Source organism: Azolla caroliniana, unplaced genomic scaffold, assembly GCF_043228905.1.
Source record: "Azolla caroliniana isolate FFs.n. ecotype wild unplaced genomic scaffold, voAzoCaro1.0.p SCAF_11, whole genome shotgun sequence".
NCBI classification, from domain to species: Eukaryota; Viridiplantae; Streptophyta; class Polypodiopsida; order Salviniales; family Salviniaceae; genus Azolla; species Azolla caroliniana.
Window position 1 is genome coordinate 17,595,854 of NW_028230446.1, and position 17,376 is coordinate 17,613,229.

Below are 17,376 nucleotides of genomic sequence, written 5' to 3' on the forward strand. Positions count from 1 at the left end.
TTTTCATGGTGGGGGACAACCAAACATACCTTGTTCAAGTAGTTGGATCCACAAATCAAAGAGGCCATTTATTCAAGCCAACTATATTTTGTTGTGGAAGGGTGCAAGAGCACCAAGGCTTTGGACAAGTAAGTTTTCTCATATGTGAAATATGTGAGAATAACATCTTTCTTAAACCAATTGCATCAATTTGACATGCAGATGAGGAAGTGAGACATTGCCTTCTTCGTTCCCCCAATTGCATTGGCTTGCTAGTTTTTTCATGACCATAACATTCCTCACCTTGACATGAAATTCCGAAACATTCTCCTTTGTGAGTGATGTCGCTTCTCGAATGCTTTATTGACTTTGGCCTCTCGTTGCTTACTCCAAAAGGTGACCATTACGTCAAATCCGTCTCAAATAGATGCACTTACTGATACATGACCCCAAGGTGAAAATTAAGAGTAAACTTTTTGTTGATCACATAAGTTAATAATAATTTTATACAAAAAAAACTCGTGGACACGTTTGAACAGCTTACAACATTATATTTCCTAATTATGCTTATGATTAGAAGGTGGCCATGCACTCAATAGGAGGATTGGGAGCTAAAGTGGGTTCACATGAATCATGAAAACAAAAAAGAAAGACTTTGAACAAACTTTTATTCGTAAGTAAACGCGAGCAATGGCTTCAATAAGATTTTATGTTAAATCAATATATCAGAAGAGCAAATTTTTAGCTAACAAGCGATGCTTACATATGTTTGTCTCAGGGAGGGGTGGGTGGGATTAAGCCAATGTCAACTTGAAAACACATAATCTGTAGTTTTTAGCTGTGTGTTTAATCTTAATTATCATGTGATTAAGGGGGGGGGGGGTGGGAGCCTAAACTTCAATGAGCCCTCTTCCTCGGTAATTTGAATGCTTTTTGCAACGAAAGAAAGGGCACACTTTCGTAGTTTCTTAAGCGCGCACACACTCATTCACTCACTCATTCTTCACACACACACACACACACACACACACTCTCCCTCACTCACACACACACACACACACACACACACTCTCTCTCTCCCTCACTCACACACACACACACATTCACTCTCTCTCTCACACACACACACACATTCACTCTCTCTCTCTCACACACACACACATTCACTCTCTCACACACACACACACACTCTCTCCCTCACACACATTCACTCTCTCTCTCACACATACACATTCACTCTCTCTCTCACACACACACACACACATTCACTCTCTCTCTCACACACACACACACATTCACTCTCTCACACACACACACACTCTCTCTCCCTCACTCACACACACACACACACTCTCTCTCTCCCTCACTCACACACACATTCACTCTCTCTCTCTCTCTCACACACACACATTCACTCTCTCTCACACACACACTCACTCACTCACACACACACATTCACTCTCTCTCTCTCTCTCTCTCTCACACACACACACACACACAGCCATACTCACTCACTCACTCACACTACATAATGTATGTGTATGCATACACACACACACACAGCCATACTCACTCACACTACATAATGTATGTGTATGCATACACACACACACACACTCACCCACTCACTCACACACACAGCCATACTCACTCACTCACACTACATAATGTATGTGTATGCATACACACACACACACACTCACCCACTCACTCACACACACAGCCATACTCACTCACTCACACTACATAATGTATGTGTATGCACACACACACACACACACACTCACCCACTCACTCACACACACAGCCATACTCACTCACTCACACTACATAATGTATGTGTATGCACCCACACACACACACACACACACACACACACACACACTCACACTCACACTCACACACACAGCCATACTCACTCACTCGCTCACACTACATAATGTACATATGTATATGCATACATACATATATATATAACTAAAAACCTCCCCAAATCAGTGTTTAAGCAGGCATTGCCAAATTATTCGCTCTCATTCTTCTTCATCATCAGATTCATCACCATCACCATCACCATCATCAGAGTCATCTTCTTCCTTGGTCTTCTATCTTCCTTGCTCTGTGGGTGGGTGGGGGTCTATGGCAGATGAGACCATGGCCTCTTCTTCTTCCTCCTCCTCCAATGTTCCTCGGGTAGGAGTGGGAGTGCTGATTGTGAAAGATCGGAGGTTGGTTTTGGTGGGTCGCCGTCGCTCTTCCATCGGGAATGCCACTTTCGCCCTCCCCGGTGGCCATCTCGAATTCGGTTAGTCCCTCCTGCTCTCCTTCTGTCTGCTCATTTACGTTCTGTGGCTATGGCTTCCACATCCTTTCTTTTCACTCCTCTTTGCTATGTATGTGACATTACATATCGCTGCTCCTACTTTACATAAATGCCTTGCTATTTTGCCCAAATAGCTTTGCCCAAACCCCTGTAGGAGAGCAATTACATGTGAGTTCTGCTTGACCATTACTCATAGTCTTTCTCTCAATCGTATACTTCTTCAACTTCAGATGCCATTTTCAAATCTTGGCCACTCCCACATCCATCTATCTTAAGTTGCTTTTACATCTTAGATTGCAGGGAGTTTCCACACATACCATTTTGCATTTCTATATACCAAGATGCTTGGGGCTGTCAAGGGTAACAAACAGATAATGGGTCATCTTTTGGAAACGTTGGAGGCTTGGTCAAGGCTCATGAAGTATAATAGTTCAATCCAGATAGGGCATCCATCTCATGGGGATTTGGAATGGGTCAACATGACTAAATTTTCATTTCTTGATCAAGCGATCAAGCTCTGTGATGTACTATTTTGGTCTCATAGGCCACATTGACCTCTTTAGAGGCCTTTCTACACACACACACACACACACATTCTCTCTCTCTCTCTCTCTCACACACACACACACACACACACACACACACACACACTTTTTGGTGAAAAATACTGAATTATATAAATAAATGTGTGTTAAAAAACATTGCATTTGTACCACAACTGCGTGGTGTCATGTAGTGGGCCATGTTGAATCATCAATTGACAAGACAAACACTCCACTGAGGAAAGAATTTCAACTTGCTCCAAGAATCAAAACTATCACATCATGCTCCATTCAATTTTTGTAAATATGATCTAATTCCATGTTTACCATCACATACAAAAACATTGCGCATATCCTTATTATATCACAATCATCAATATCTCGAAAAGAGGAAAACATTCTTTATCTCTAATGTCAAACTGTGTGAATTGTGCAAACACTCAATATCTTGGCGTCAAATAACAGCGGGACAAAACTTCCTAAATTTGAGGAATGTAAGCCCATATCTGACGTGCAATTTTACATTGTATGAAATGATGACTACTATCTTCCACTTGAATTGGGCGAAAGAAGGAAAACATTCTCCATCTCTAATGTCAAACTCTATGTGAATTGTGCGAACACAAAATGTCTTGGCATCAAATAACAACGTGACAAAACTCCTAAATTTTGAGGAATGTAAGCCCAAATTTGATGTGTAATTGGACATTGTATGAAATGATAACTACTGTCTTCCACTTGAATAGTGGAAAAGAAGCCATTATCTGTTACTAATCCACATCTCATTAGAACTAATTCCAAAGGTGAACCCCCAATCAACAGTCTTCAAATGAAGACCTTTGTGAGAAGTGGCAATTTAGAATGTGAACTACGTTTCAAGATCTACCAACATCCAAAATCAGAGTTACATACTTTCCATTCTTGTTTAGCCTTAGATAGCCATCAAAGAGACTCAATGGAGCAATGGTACAATAAATTAATAGTCAATTGTAGAAAATGAGGTTGACCCCATAAATGCCAATCAACCCATGATTTCTCGTTGATTTATATATTTAAAGGACCTAACATCAATGATTAGACTTTGTAGTTGTTGTTTGATAAACTTCTAATTGGTTAAGATACACTAATAATTGATGTGTTTTAACAAAATCCAAAAATCTTTGAGATCAAAACATCAACTATATCTCCCACCTCTTTGACCCCCAAATGAAACAACCAATTAAACTGAGAGCACAATCTCTCTCTCACACACACACTCTCTCTCTTTGACCAAGGGCATTTGGGAAATAATGAAAATTTTGGGACATATGGGCGGAATAAAGGAAAGTTCAGTGAAAACATCCCCTTATTATTTTATAATCAAGCTTTGCTGTTTCAAGATGTTTCTTTCCTCTTTCTTTTATACATTTTCAATGTTTGTTACCATGTCCATTTTTTTGTTTGTGGATTAGGAATCTTGGATTTTTTAAGTAATACAAGTGTTTAGGGTTTAAAATTTGCTCAAGAACCTTCTTTCATTTCTTTCTGATATGATTAGGACCCTAGCATTAATGAGCATCTGCTGGTGAGGAGGAATGCCTGAGGTAAGGAAAGTTAAAAGATGAGGGGGAATCTGGGTTCTTTCACGCATGTGGAAAAGATTGATTTTTATTTTCTAACTTTTCTTTAGCCGTTATGAATTGTTATTGTCAGTTACACTGACGTTGGAATTCTATTGGGCCTGTTTCATAAAATATCTTGCCTTGTGGTATTAGGATTAGTGCTTTTTATTTGTCTCCATTGAACAGAATGAAGACAATGCGTATATGGACAATGCATTGGGTGTCATAAATCATAGGAATACAATATATATAAAAATCTGATCTGCATAGGTTTCCGGTTTTAAGTTTGGCCTTGAAAATCAATGTTACAGAAAAACATTGTTTTTCAACATCTCTAAAGGGGACGAATCCATTTTCAATGTTTTCAAAAAATTAAATTCTTGTGCTTTTTCTGTTCATTTCCCTGCTAAATTTTGCATATTAACGATTGCTGAGAGGGGTGTAGTGGAGTGGCTGTTTCATTTTGTTCTAATGCACTTTTACATTGCCCACATTATTTGTTGCCATTACATATTGAAAATTCCTATATCAGTGGCATTGGGATAGTTGAAATTTCATTTGAGGAGAAATCACAACTTTCTGATCATGGGATGCCAAATGTGATCTGTTTTTGAAGGGAAGTCTGAGTCTTAGAGAAAAATCTGTATGATTAGGCTTTATAAGGCTGGGGGTCTAAGTTTGCCCATTCTCTTTTCCCATAGTGACGTTGCACCAATCAAACTGAAAAGAAATTGATTGCATATCATGTGAAATAATCCAAAAAACTTAACCAAATAAAATGTATACTAAGATGATAGTCGAACTATTAAATTGGGTGTTATACGTATTCAAGATTAGCCTAGAGATTACAAACCATATTTGAAACCTTCTGCCATACATATGTGTGTGATTAAATGCATCTGCTATCTCTAATAATTTCATATTATTACTTAATTGTGTGTGAATAGCTGGATTATGACGGTATACCATGTGAGGAAGAGAGAGAGTAAAACTTTCTATTAATTATGGATGTAAAAAAGCTTAGTTTTTTAGCTATGAGAGTCTGCTCCTACTAGCAAGATTGATGCACGGTGTGTCCGATTAACTGTCTATTTCTTCTTCATGATTAATTGTCCATTATCTTTGCTCATCAATAATCTGACAACAATAAATTCGTTCGGCTTGTCCTTAAATTTTCTTCAGGAGAGACTTGGGAAGAATGTGCTGCAAGAGAGGTCTTAGAGGAGACAGGTCTAGTGATCAGTAACATACGATTTGCAGCTGTCAATAACACAGTGATGTTGAAGGAGCGAAGACCATCTCATTATGTGACAATCTTCATGCGAGCCGAACTCGCTGACCCCCTTAAGCAAGAGGCTCAGAACTTGGAGCCGGATAAGTGTGATGGTTGGGAATGGGTTGAGTGGCCACATATTCACCAGCCTATCTTTGAACCATTACAAATTTTAATAGATGGTGGCTTCAAACTGGATGACTAGTCATCAATTCCTCAATAAGCTTTTCAAAAGATGGTGATGACCAGTCACACTCCATGGCTTGAACTGAACTTGTAACTCTTCGAGTTCACATAATTCTGCCTCGGAGATTTACAGAACATTTGTGTAATTTTATAATGTATCACAGATTCATGAAATCTTATGAAATTTTTGTTATGGTACGTTATGGGGATTCCAGTGTTTGCATTTCACCTCAAATGTTTTGAAGGTACGTTGAGGCATTTGCAAACTTCATCTTACTCTTCCAATTATAAGAGAGTTTCAACATTTCTTCATCTGCATGCTTCCAGCTCTTTGATTTTCCCTCAATGAATATGTTGCAACCTCATGCGAAGGGCAAGTGTTGGAGCTCCAAACTTAATGCTTATTGGGTGGGATGGCACCTTGATGAATATCAAAAAATTCCAAAACTTATGGGTATGGCTTCCTTTTTCAGCTAAATATTGGCTCCAGTGGGAGATTGCCTTCAATTTTTGGACGAGTGCTTTCAAGTTTATGCTTATGAGGAACCTGAAATGCATTGCATCGATTCATGAGAAGATATCTATCAGACGAAACTTGGAGTCAACCATTTTCAAAGCAATAAATAAAAGGATGGGTGTGATCATAGATTCTAGGAGAATTCACAAATAACACTGCAGCTCAATAAAATTGGAGCTTTTCATTTGCCCGAAAACAATTATCTTATTGACACCTCACCAATCACGCACACCATGTACAGTGAATTTTTGCAAGCAAAAATAGTTAAAGTAGGCTAAACTTGTTAGGACCATTTTCTATATCATGTTTATTTTCATTCCCAATCAAAGCTATCAAAAATGCACCTTGCTACTTGAACCACCTCATGTTTTTTTGAAAAATAACAGAATTTCTCAATGACATTCACAAGAATCATAAATTCAACACAGCAAGAATACAAGGCTATACAACTAATGCTATTTTCAATGGCCATGAGATAGTATATGCATATCTACAAATGCAATCCAAAAATAAATGAATAAATATACAGGATGTGCATGTGTGTGTATATCTAATTGCATTGTTCGTAAAGAAAGAAAAAGTATTTTACCTTAAACTTTCAAATATTGTTACTGCACATATATATGTATATATAGAGGCCATGTCATGTTTCACATGGTTTCTAGATCTATACAAATAATAAAACCCTCGTAGTAAAAGAGTAGCTCGTATAATATGAAACAAGTCTCCCTAAAGAGATATGGGCAGCTAAGTAAGAGCCTGTTGCGTGCTTTGTAGATCTGTACATATAATACAAACAAGAAAGCCTCCTGATTGAAATACTGATAGCAAATAGGTAAAACCATGATGACAATAACATATTCTTTGAAGTTATTTACATTTGAGAGCTCATTTCCTGCTTAATGCTGTTTACCATGGCCTGAACCAGGTGATCCTGCAACATAGAACATACACACATATGACTCCATATATTTATGTACTTTCATGAAACACACTCAAACGAACCCTTTAGACTTTGCCATGTTCAATTGGATAATTTGGTTGAGTTTGTGATGGATATCCTGTACATAGAGAAAAGCAATTATATCAGGTTACTATTTCTCATCGTTTAGGGCAAAATCTCAATGTCAAGGGTAGGGTGAGATTCCACTCTTACCATATTCTACTGGATAGTGCGGCCGAGGATGCGATGGATATTCTGTCCATATAAAAGATTGTAATTTTAAAACCCATACTATTTTCCTTCCATTTGTGCAAAAAAACTGATGTGAAGGTAAAGTTTCTTCTATTTACCTTGGGGATATCCGTGTGGAGATGCAGGAGGATATCCATGTGGAGATGGAGTTGGATATCCATGTGGAGATGGAGTGGGATATCCGTGTGGAAATGGAGGAGGATATCCGTATGGTGATGGAGGAGGATATCCGTGTGGCGATGGAGGATATCCGTGTGGAGATGGAGGATAACTGTGTGGAGATGGAGGAGGATATTCTTGTGGATATCCTTGTGGTGCAGGATAGCTTTGGAAAGCTGGGGAGTAACCATATGGCCCTGGAGAATATCCATGTGCAGCTTCTGGGGGATGACCATAAGGTGGTGGGGGTGGATATTGTGGATGATAGCCATGCAGTGGGAGTTGACTGTAAGTAACATGAGAATCATGAGATTTGTGCTTTTCTTTGTCTTTCTTGTCCTTTTTCTCTTTGTGTTTTTTCTCTTTGTCTTTGCCTTTGTCTTTGTGTTTTTTGTCTTTCTCCTTGTGGTCTTTGTCCTTGCCCTTGTTCTTGAGGTCTTTGTGCTTTTTGTCTTTGTCCTTGTGGTCTTTGTCTTTGCCCTTGTCAAAGACTCTTTCATTAGACACGGGTGTTATTGCTTCACCCATATGACTACTTCCTTTCTCTAGTGCAGAAGGATATGATGGTGAATAACCAACATCAAGTGGTTGATGTCCCCCTTCTTGAGGGTGCAATGGTGGATAGTGATAACTTCCATCAGGTGGAGGATATCGTTGATAACCCATATCATTATTAGTGTGTAATTGGGCATACATGTTATTTGTTTTATCAGGAGGATAAGATTCTTTACTCAAAGGATATGACGGAATGATGTCAACCTGAGCAGTTGGATAAGATGGATAACTGCCATGAGAAGTATAATCTGAAGTTGAACTTTGATAGCCCAGATAGGTCTTTTTATTCATTAGTGCCGATGTTGGTTGATATGAAGTATAGTCTGAGCTAGAAAAACTAGGGTAAGATAAGTTTTTCACATTACCATCCTCGATATAAGGAGGGGCGGAAGCTGTGAAATTAGTTGTAGAATCTCTGTACTGTACAGATGTTTTTTCCTCCACACTCAACTGCATCATAACATTACTTAAAGCGTCCAACTTACTATATTCAGTGTCATTGTTTTTGGCCTGCACATCACTATCACTCACACTATATTCGTACACTTCTGAAACCTTTCCTTTGTTGGTGATTGCTTTCAAAGGCTTCTGTGGAATAGTCAGTCAAACATTTAGCATCAATCAAGAGAATCCAAAGGCTTCTGTTTTAGGAAATGCAGAAAATATATAGGATCACAGTGAAACTTTTGATGTATTTTATGCTATACAAACCGATCCTACTTAAACTAGATTTAGCTGTATTTCATTTCATAATTTGTTCAAACCTGCAAAACTGGATCCCACTTCCAAGCAACTTTTACTATCCCCGTCTCAACCATGTGGGGATTGATCAGAGCACTTAATGTGGCTTCATCCTTTCCAACCATACTAAATATAGGTATCCTACAAGAACACAAAATTTTTAGTTACTTTTACCAAGTTAATGTGACTTCTCTGAACATGATGTTTTAAAAAACACTATAAAAAGTCGTTCACTTACTTTGCAATGCCCAAAAGATCATTGGCTTCGTTTCTTGCACTGAAAACCTGCACCACCAGTTCTTTGGAAATGGCTTCTTCTTCTTCTTTGAGATTGAGTGTGAATGTCTCATTCCATACTGGAAGCCTTCCTTGATCTGAAACCAAGACATGTAGCTAAGTAGAGTTTTCCTAGAGATTCAACAGAAACACGCTAACAAAAAGTAGATTTTATTCAATTCATACCTTTGGCAGTTTTGGTGCGATATTGATGTTTGCTGCATCTTAATATAGCATAAGCATCACTGGGTTCTGCCACATGAACAAGAACAAAAAGCAATCAGAAGAGTTATAAGCCCCAAAATACTAGTTGATTCTTTTCTCAATGGGCATTATCAAATATATAAAAAAGAACTTTTCTTTACAAATAGATTTGTGGTTTTGACATAAAAAGAAAACAAGGGGACTCATCATTTTTGAGGTAAACATAAAGTTGCCTTTGATTCATAAGGCATTATCTAATTTAAAGAGGGAAACCAGTTATTGGGCATCCTTGATAAGCTACATAGGTGTCACCAATTTTGACTTGAAAACAACCTTGAATAGACATGAATGTGAAACTCGGAGAGGACCCAAATATGTATCATAAAATCTCTAAAAATATGGAAATCCTGTTATTTGGATACACATAGCATTAATTAATGGAGCTGATAAATCATAAAACCATTGTTAGCCTAATAAATCTCATTAATTGATATTGTGCTTATTATAACATAGTGTACCATAGAAGGATATTGTGCTTATGCATAGAACATAGTGTACCGTAAATTATCGCTGACCTCCTCTTCTTCACTAATTTCTCACTGACCTTTTCTTAATTATTTCTTTAAGTTCGAATAACTAGTTAAATTAGATGGATCAAAATCTCATTAGAACTTAGGATTTGCTCACAAGAATTCAGTTGGGTGGAGAATTATTATCTCTGGCCTTTTCTTCTCACTAGTATTTTCTTAATTATTTATTAATTTTCATTAAAGTGTTAGTTAGATGCATTGGAAGTGATTACTCACATATCATGCTCCAATTATAACCATGACACATATTTATTAAATCTTACAAATTTTCCTCTCTATTCACTACTCTTATCTCATAGTTCTGCCAACTATTCTTACTATTCAGGCTTCTCTCTGTTGTTAGGCACCTACGTCAGTAATTCACCAAAATGCCTATCCAGTTGTAAATAACTCTGAAAGAAGTATATCAAATTTCTACTACACCCTATCAGAATTTTTCTTAAACTCTAAACTCTAACCCTAAATTTCAACCTCTAAACTTTAAACCCTAATCTTACATATTCTTACGAAAGCATATGAAATCTAATAGACTTTGCACCAGATCACGGTGACGTTCATCTGATAAATCCCATATTATAAATCAGACAATGAAAGGAAGTCGTGACGCTATCATCGTCATATTCTAATTAACTTCTTCAGCCCTTGCATAGAGTGACATAAAATCTAATCGAAATAGACAAACCAGAAACAAACACTGATAATAGCTGATTCAGAGAACTGGGATAGTAGAGCACACCTGAATCAAAGGTAGCGTGAGGGGGAAAAGAAGCAGAAACGATGGAGATCTCTACTGTTCCAGACATTTCTTCTTCTCTTCTCCGTGACTCGTGTGTCTGTGACTTCGTGTCATTGACTTGACTCTTTTTCTTTCTTCTGTCTTTTTGGGGGCTAAGAATGTAAATTTGAGAAATGTTTTTTCCCATTGCGTTTATATCTCTTCTAAGTTCTACTCTTGCTTGTGCTCTCATATTTCTCTAATTCATCTTCGAGACCCTCGGAACTATTCAATGTTTTTGTTACGTTATCTTTCGGCATTCGGGATATTACAGCACCCCTTGATATATCATTCAAGAAACAATCTCATATAGCCTCTCTGTTCTGCTAATCTCCATTCCTTGTATTTCCGCTTGATTTGGCTTTTGTTTGCCTATCCTACATGCATGTGTCTTACTTAGTTTTGAGAAAATGGTGCCTGCGTTTGCCTAGACCCTCGGAAGTTTTTATGTCGTGTTTAGTTTTTGCATGCCTGCACGGCCCCAATCCTAGTGTTTTGAAACATGATGCCTTGATCCTAGTTTTCCAATCTCTTGATTTCATTACTACATTTGTATACTCGTTTGATGCCTTTCTTAGAGTTCAAGACCATGATCCATCACTCAACCTGAATCCTTGTAAGTTTTTGTTTACGCCTATAACATGTCCGTCCTTGAGTTTCAAGGAAATGGTGCCATGAAAAAAAATACCCTCTATTACCGTCCTTTTCTGTTTGCCCATCTTAGTTGGAATGCTCAATGAAGTTGTGCCTTCATTCCTAAAACCCGCACAAGTTTTTGTAGTGTCCAATAGGTTGTTCGTTCATCTTCATGTTCTAGAAAATAGAACCCTTGTGTACATGTACAAGATAGCAAGCAAGGGTACCTTTAGTGACATGATTCAATGAACAAAACCTTTAATTCATTAGGTTTCTAACTAGTTAGTATGATTTTGAACGCACAATGCAAGTTCTAGTATTCAAGGATAATATAACAAAAATACAAGAGTACGATACTCATTAATGCAGGCTAAATATCTTTCTGCAATAATTTAGAACACATGTTGCAAATTCAGTACTTTACAATGATGATGTGCTTTATTAAAGGGCGTGGTAAGGTTTAAAGAGGAAAGGTAACTGCATACTAACATTTTATAGACTTAATATTTGTTAGGATGTTAAAGAAAATATACTTCAACTGTAACATTTGTTAGTGCGTAAAAGAAAATATACTTCAACCGTGTACATACTTTAGGAACCATATCATACCCAAGTTTTAGTTTGACTGCATCACATGCATGCCAAGGTTGTAAATCCATTTTTAGGAGCAAATGGTTGTGAACATGATCTGAGACAAAACTTATGGAGAGGTTCAACAGAAAAAATCGATACACGTTAACAAAAACCATAGAACTACCAAACTCGATACTTAAAATGTATCCCTATTTGAATGACATCACCTACCAACCACCCCAAACATATGAGTTGACAAAACGAAAGATGCAAATGTTTCGATCCTAAAATATATTCCAGAAACCACCATTCACGAATGTCATTAAAATTAGAAATCCTATTATCCTGTGAAATCCTATTATAAAAATGAACTTGATGATGTAAATGATATACATGCCCTCAATAGAATATTAAAATATACACAACAATTCCCAAGATATCACTGACTTTTAATATCTTACAAAACTCACAAGATATGACTCAACCCTTAGTAACGTAATATCTTAACAAAACTCAAGAGTTCAAATAAGTTTGAGATTCAAACCAAGAATGCAATTGCAAGTTCCAAAATTTAAACACCCATAAATCTTTACGAGTTACTTCCTGAATGACAACATGTTTATGAATCATACTCCACTATTTTTACCATTTCACTTGTTCGAACATAATATACCCTTATTGTTGTAGGGACAATAAGATCAATTTACTAAAGGAAAGAAACCAAGAATCAGTTGAAGCTTCAACATATAGAAGAAGAGAACAAGAACAATGCATGAGCTCTCTATGCAAAAAAATGTTTTTGATACAGTCACTTCTCAATACAGAATGTCAAAGTCCTCTCTCGCCTCTTATTCTCCCTGCTCTATAAAACAAAGCTTTTGGCATTCTTATCTTTAAAAGATGCTATGGTGTGGAGATATCGAGTGGGTGGTTATTCTTCCATATGTAACAAACTTTTGAATAAAGAGGACAGTGGTTGTGATCAGAAAAAAACTTACTCGAGCCTCGGTTTTGTGCTCTCGTGAGTCACACCCTTGAATTCATTCCTCTCATCAGGATTAGGAATGGAAGAGAACTTCAGAACTTTCTCAAGTAGAGTTGCATCGACATTGTATTTCTTGGCAAGGCCTTTCACATCCATAGCCTTTTCCCCTTCTAGTAATCCTTGGTAGGAAAGAAAAACTTGCTTTATATGGCCCGCATTTAGCTTACCTGGAGGAACATTGTTGTTTTCAGTGGGTGTTGATCCTTTGCTTTGTCTACTCTTTGGTAGCGGACGCCTAAAATGGAGGTGGTCCTGAAGTAAGACCATTTACTTGTTTACTTTATGCTTTGAAAAAGCAAATAGAAAAATATTGAGAAATCTTATGTTCTTTATGTTTTGTTTTTACCTCAGTCATTCCCTTTGTTCTGTCTTGTTTTGCAACCACACTGCCGGCCAATTCTTTCACCATTGCTGAATACATGGGATCAGATTTGTTCCACTCCCTATCATCGGGTGAACCCATGTTTAGATCTACAAGTCAAGTATTTTTTGATGAATCATTGGCAATTCTCCTAATTGAAATTTAGATCCTTCATCCAAGTTAAAATTTTTAAAAACTAGTAGGATGGTCAGTATGTTGAATAAAGAAAAGTAGGATATTACAATGGTGCAATGGACTGGTATAGCATTCTCCTGCCTTACCCTAATTAGTGTGAAAGACGCACAATCAGAATAGAATAGATCAAATATGCTCAAATTAAGAAAGAGAAATAAATGTGAAATGACATGCATCTTTAATAGAAGAACTTAAAATCCAGAATCACTCGATAATATGAACGAAAACAGAATTGGAAAGGGAAATTTCAAATTTGGAAGACAAATAGGAAATCCAAAAACGGCATTGAAAAAAATACTATTTCAATGAAGAAAATAGAACTAGCCATTTGGAATCAAGATAATATGGCTTATAAACATCCAGAACTTTAAATACATTATGATCAATGAGGAAATAGTAAAAAGAAACAGAACACGCACATTGCAATGAATCTTCATGTAAAAAGAGTAAACAAATTGTGAATATCACTGGAAAACAAAAAGCAAAAAACAATGCAACTTTAATTTCACGATCATTCATGTCAACTGACAGGCCTGATTCAGGATCATGCTTGATTAATTTTCCTCTTTCCAGGAATGGGTTCACTATACGCAAATTTGCATTCCTTGAGCACAAATCAAAGAAGCTCAAATTCTCACTCACAACCACTGAATGTTGACATTCTCTCCACAAGTAAGACTGGTATTTCTTTAAATTTGACATCACATGGTCTTACTTCATGGTTTCTAATCCAAACCAACTAAACTCACTTGTTCGCTAAGCATGATTCACAATAAGCTGTTTCAATTAAGGTCTATCTTCGTTTTCTTAACACAACACAAACGCAGTCTTGCAATGACCTCGGACATGGTTTCAAATAGTCACAGAACCACTGTTTCAAGTTGTAAAATGTAGTCAGTGGATTTGAGGGCTACTAAATCATAGATATAGAAGACTGGCATATGAGTCATCAAAAGATTAGATTGAAAAAGAGGGCATTCAGTGTTGGTAAGCTCAAATGAAAGCATTGTTTAAGTCACATGGCCTGAATATAGGTGCACTACCCCATTCCAATACAGCCTCAACTGGCTAAGAGGAGAAGAATACAGTGATCCAGACAGATATCACCAAACTGAATAGAACTGCTAGTTTATGCAGTCTCGAGGTGGAATCAGAAGATCATGTTTAGCATTGTACTGTTTCTTCTGAAATAACGGGGAAATACCCATTGGCTATTCGTACAAAGACTTTGTTCAATCCACAATTTCATTGAACCAACAATGCTTGGGGTTTTTCTTGTTGCAAATAAAGAGATATAGAGAGAAGTTGTTGAAAGACACCAAGATGGTTAAAGAACTACATAAGCAGAGAAACCTCATAACATTATTTCCCATTATAAGTCAACCAACATGACATTCTAAAGGGGTTCAGTAGATCAAGTAATAACAATTTATCATGCACATAGGCCAGGCCTCATCCTTGGCATCGAGAAATCAAGATCATTATAATCCACCACCAAAGTTGCTTTCATTGCTTCGGAGGGCTCTCCATATAGGAGCAGGCCATGTTGAGAGATCTTCTAAATCCAGAAGTTTCAGTCCATCTAAGATCTTGAGTCACAAGTAACAATGTTATGTGCTTAGCTAATAGGAATATGCACATTTTCTCCAGAAAATGTAATGTGTGTGCATTATGGATAACCAAGGTGTTTCGGAAAGTTCTATTAATCTATTTAGATTTATTGTTCTCCAAGATGACGCAACATTTTCAGATTTAATCTACCACTTGACCTCAAAGGCCTTTTTGGTCTCTTGAGAGATGTTAATATGTCTTTCTTTCTCGAGCATCTGATGTTTGGGAAGTGTTTGAGGTTCCATGTTTGTGGACTTGATGATGCCTCTAGCACCCATGATTTTGAAATCTCAGTACTAGCTTCCACATCTTACACGATATTTAGGAGATTCATATTCTTATATTTTCGTACTACATTCTGTTATTCTCCATTCCACTGTGCATTTCTCATAATAGATAATCCAATGCTTTGTTTCCACTGAGCATCTGATGTTTCGGAAGTGTTTGAGGTTCCATGTTTGTGGACTTGATGATGCCTCTAGCAGCCATGATTTTGAAACCTCAGTACTAGCTTCCACATCTTACACGATATTTAGGAGATTCATATTCTTATATTTTCGTACTACATTCTGTTATTCTCCATTCCACTGTGCATTTCTCATAATAGATAATCCAATGCTTTGTTTCCTTACATGTCTTTGTATCAAACAAATATAAAAAATACAGGTAATGCCATACTTCAACAAATATCACATGAGTTAATGTGACCATTACTTTTAATCTCATAATGCCAAAGAAATGGTGTCTACACTACTTAACGATATCTCTGGAAGGTATAAACAGGTAAGATTAGGGTAGGGGAGTAGGTTCACATGGGCATATTTAAAACCAATAATTGAGGGCAAGATACAAGAAAATAATAGAAAAAATATGAATGAATTCACAAACTTCTAATTTGGAATAATCGTTAGCTTGGTATGAGTGTGTCTTGCCATTTACAATAGACATGTACATAAAAATATAGCATAGGTATAGACATAGGCTTAGGTTTAGGCATACACACATATACATACACATGTACATATATATGCATACATTTGTTCATACATACATGTGTATCTATAATCGTACTAATTTAGTTTTTGAAATACCCCTTCTAATAAATCACTTACCATCAAAGATGAAAAGAATGAAGCCATTAGCAAGCTAATGTGATGAAAGACTTGAGCAAACACCTTTCTAAGATGGAAGAAAAAAGCTTCCAATACAATTAATCATCTGTAAGGTCTACCTAAACAAATAAAATGACAGAAAGGAGAAAATAGTAATACTAACAAAATAAGTAGAAATTAAAATGCTAAAATAGTAAATGAAATTAAATAAGACCGTAAATTCTAGAAGAAGAAAAAAAAAGTCACAAATTTTTAACAAAATAAAATTTTTAGAAATTTTGAAATATCAGCAGAAAAAGGAAGGGATGCTGCTTACTAGGAGGAGGAGGAGGAGGTCCTGGATGGACATCGCCAGGAAGATGGCGATTGAAGTGAGGATCATCACTGAATCTCGATTCCACGGGCATCTCTCCTCTTCCTTTCAACTTTGATGAGGGACCGATCTTGCTGCCTCCTCCCGTGACCTTACGCAACGCTTGACCCATCTCTGTTTACGTCTCTATGTGTATGTCTGTGTCCGTGTCTGTCTTTACGTATCTGTCTCTCTCGCAAATCCCTGGGTTTTGCAAATCACAAAATCCAGAGAGAGAGAGAGAGAAGGCTTCATTCATGGTGTCTCCATTGTTCTCTTGGGAAGGGGTGGATGTCCGGCTTCCATTTTCGTAATGGGCGGGTAGGGTAGATGAGATGTCCGGCTTCCATTTTCGTAATGGTCGCGGAGGGTAGATGAGATGTCCAACTTCCATTTTCGTAATGGGCGCGGATGGTAGATGAGATGTCCGGCTTCCATTTTCATAATGGGTGCAGAGGGTAGATGAGATGTCCAACATCCATTTTCGTAATGGGCAGGGGGGGTAGATGAGATGTCCGATTTGCTCATGTTATTAAAAGAAAGGGTGTTGAGTATGTACATGTTTACATTCCAATAGA

General features: G+C 37.2%; 3 protein-coding genes across 6 annotated transcripts; 1 reads left to right on the plus strand and 2 right to left on the minus strand.

Annotated features, from left to right (window-relative positions):
* The first annotated feature begins 2,002 nt into the window (after positions 1-2,002).
* Positions 2,003-6,217, plus strand: NUDX1 (nudix hydrolase 1). The gene is made up of 3 exons (XM_087326682.1): positions 2,003-2,281; positions 5,625-5,953; positions 6,066-6,217. The coding sequence occupies exons 1-2, from the start codon at positions 2,116-2,118 to the stop codon at positions 5,918-5,920; spliced, it is 462 nt and encodes a 153-aa protein (XP_087182808.1). The 5' UTR covers positions 2,003-2,115; the 3' UTR covers positions 5,921-5,953; positions 6,066-6,217.
* Positions 6,218-6,907: 690 nt separating this feature from the next.
* LOC147858174 (uncharacterized) lies at positions 6,908-11,035 on the minus strand. Of its 4 annotated transcripts, none has more exons than XM_087327479.1 (10): positions 10,875-11,035; positions 9,531-9,596; positions 9,307-9,442; positions 9,092-9,209; positions 8,208-8,915; positions 7,904-8,177; positions 7,712-7,867; positions 7,575-7,616; positions 7,438-7,479; positions 6,908-7,352 (listed from the first exon to the last, which is right to left on the minus strand). In XM_087327479.1, exons 1-10 carry the CDS (start codon positions 10,939-10,941, stop codon positions 7,318-7,320), a joined length of 1,644 nt encoding a protein of 547 aa, XP_087183605.1. In that variant the 5' UTR covers positions 10,942-11,035; the 3' UTR covers positions 6,908-7,317. The 4 variants fall into 4 exon arrangements, with proteins under 4 accessions (XP_087183605.1, XP_087183606.1, XP_087183604.1 ...); XM_087327480.1 differs by having other exon boundaries at positions 7,712-7,846; positions 7,895-8,177; XM_087327478.1 differs by having other exon boundaries at positions 6,908-7,197; positions 7,297-7,352; positions 7,712-8,177.
* A 1,687-nt stretch (positions 11,036-12,722) lies between these two features.
* Positions 12,723-16,931, minus strand: LOC147858175 (dynein beta chain, ciliary protein). Its single transcript, XM_087327857.1, has 3 exons — positions 16,763-16,931; positions 13,514-13,638; positions 12,723-13,419 (listed from the first exon to the last, which is right to left on the minus strand). The coding sequence occupies exons 1-3, from the start codon at positions 16,929-16,931 to the stop codon at positions 13,117-13,119; spliced, it is 597 nt and encodes a 198-aa protein (XP_087183983.1). The 3' UTR covers positions 12,723-13,116.
* Positions 16,932-17,376: the final 445 nt, after the last annotated feature.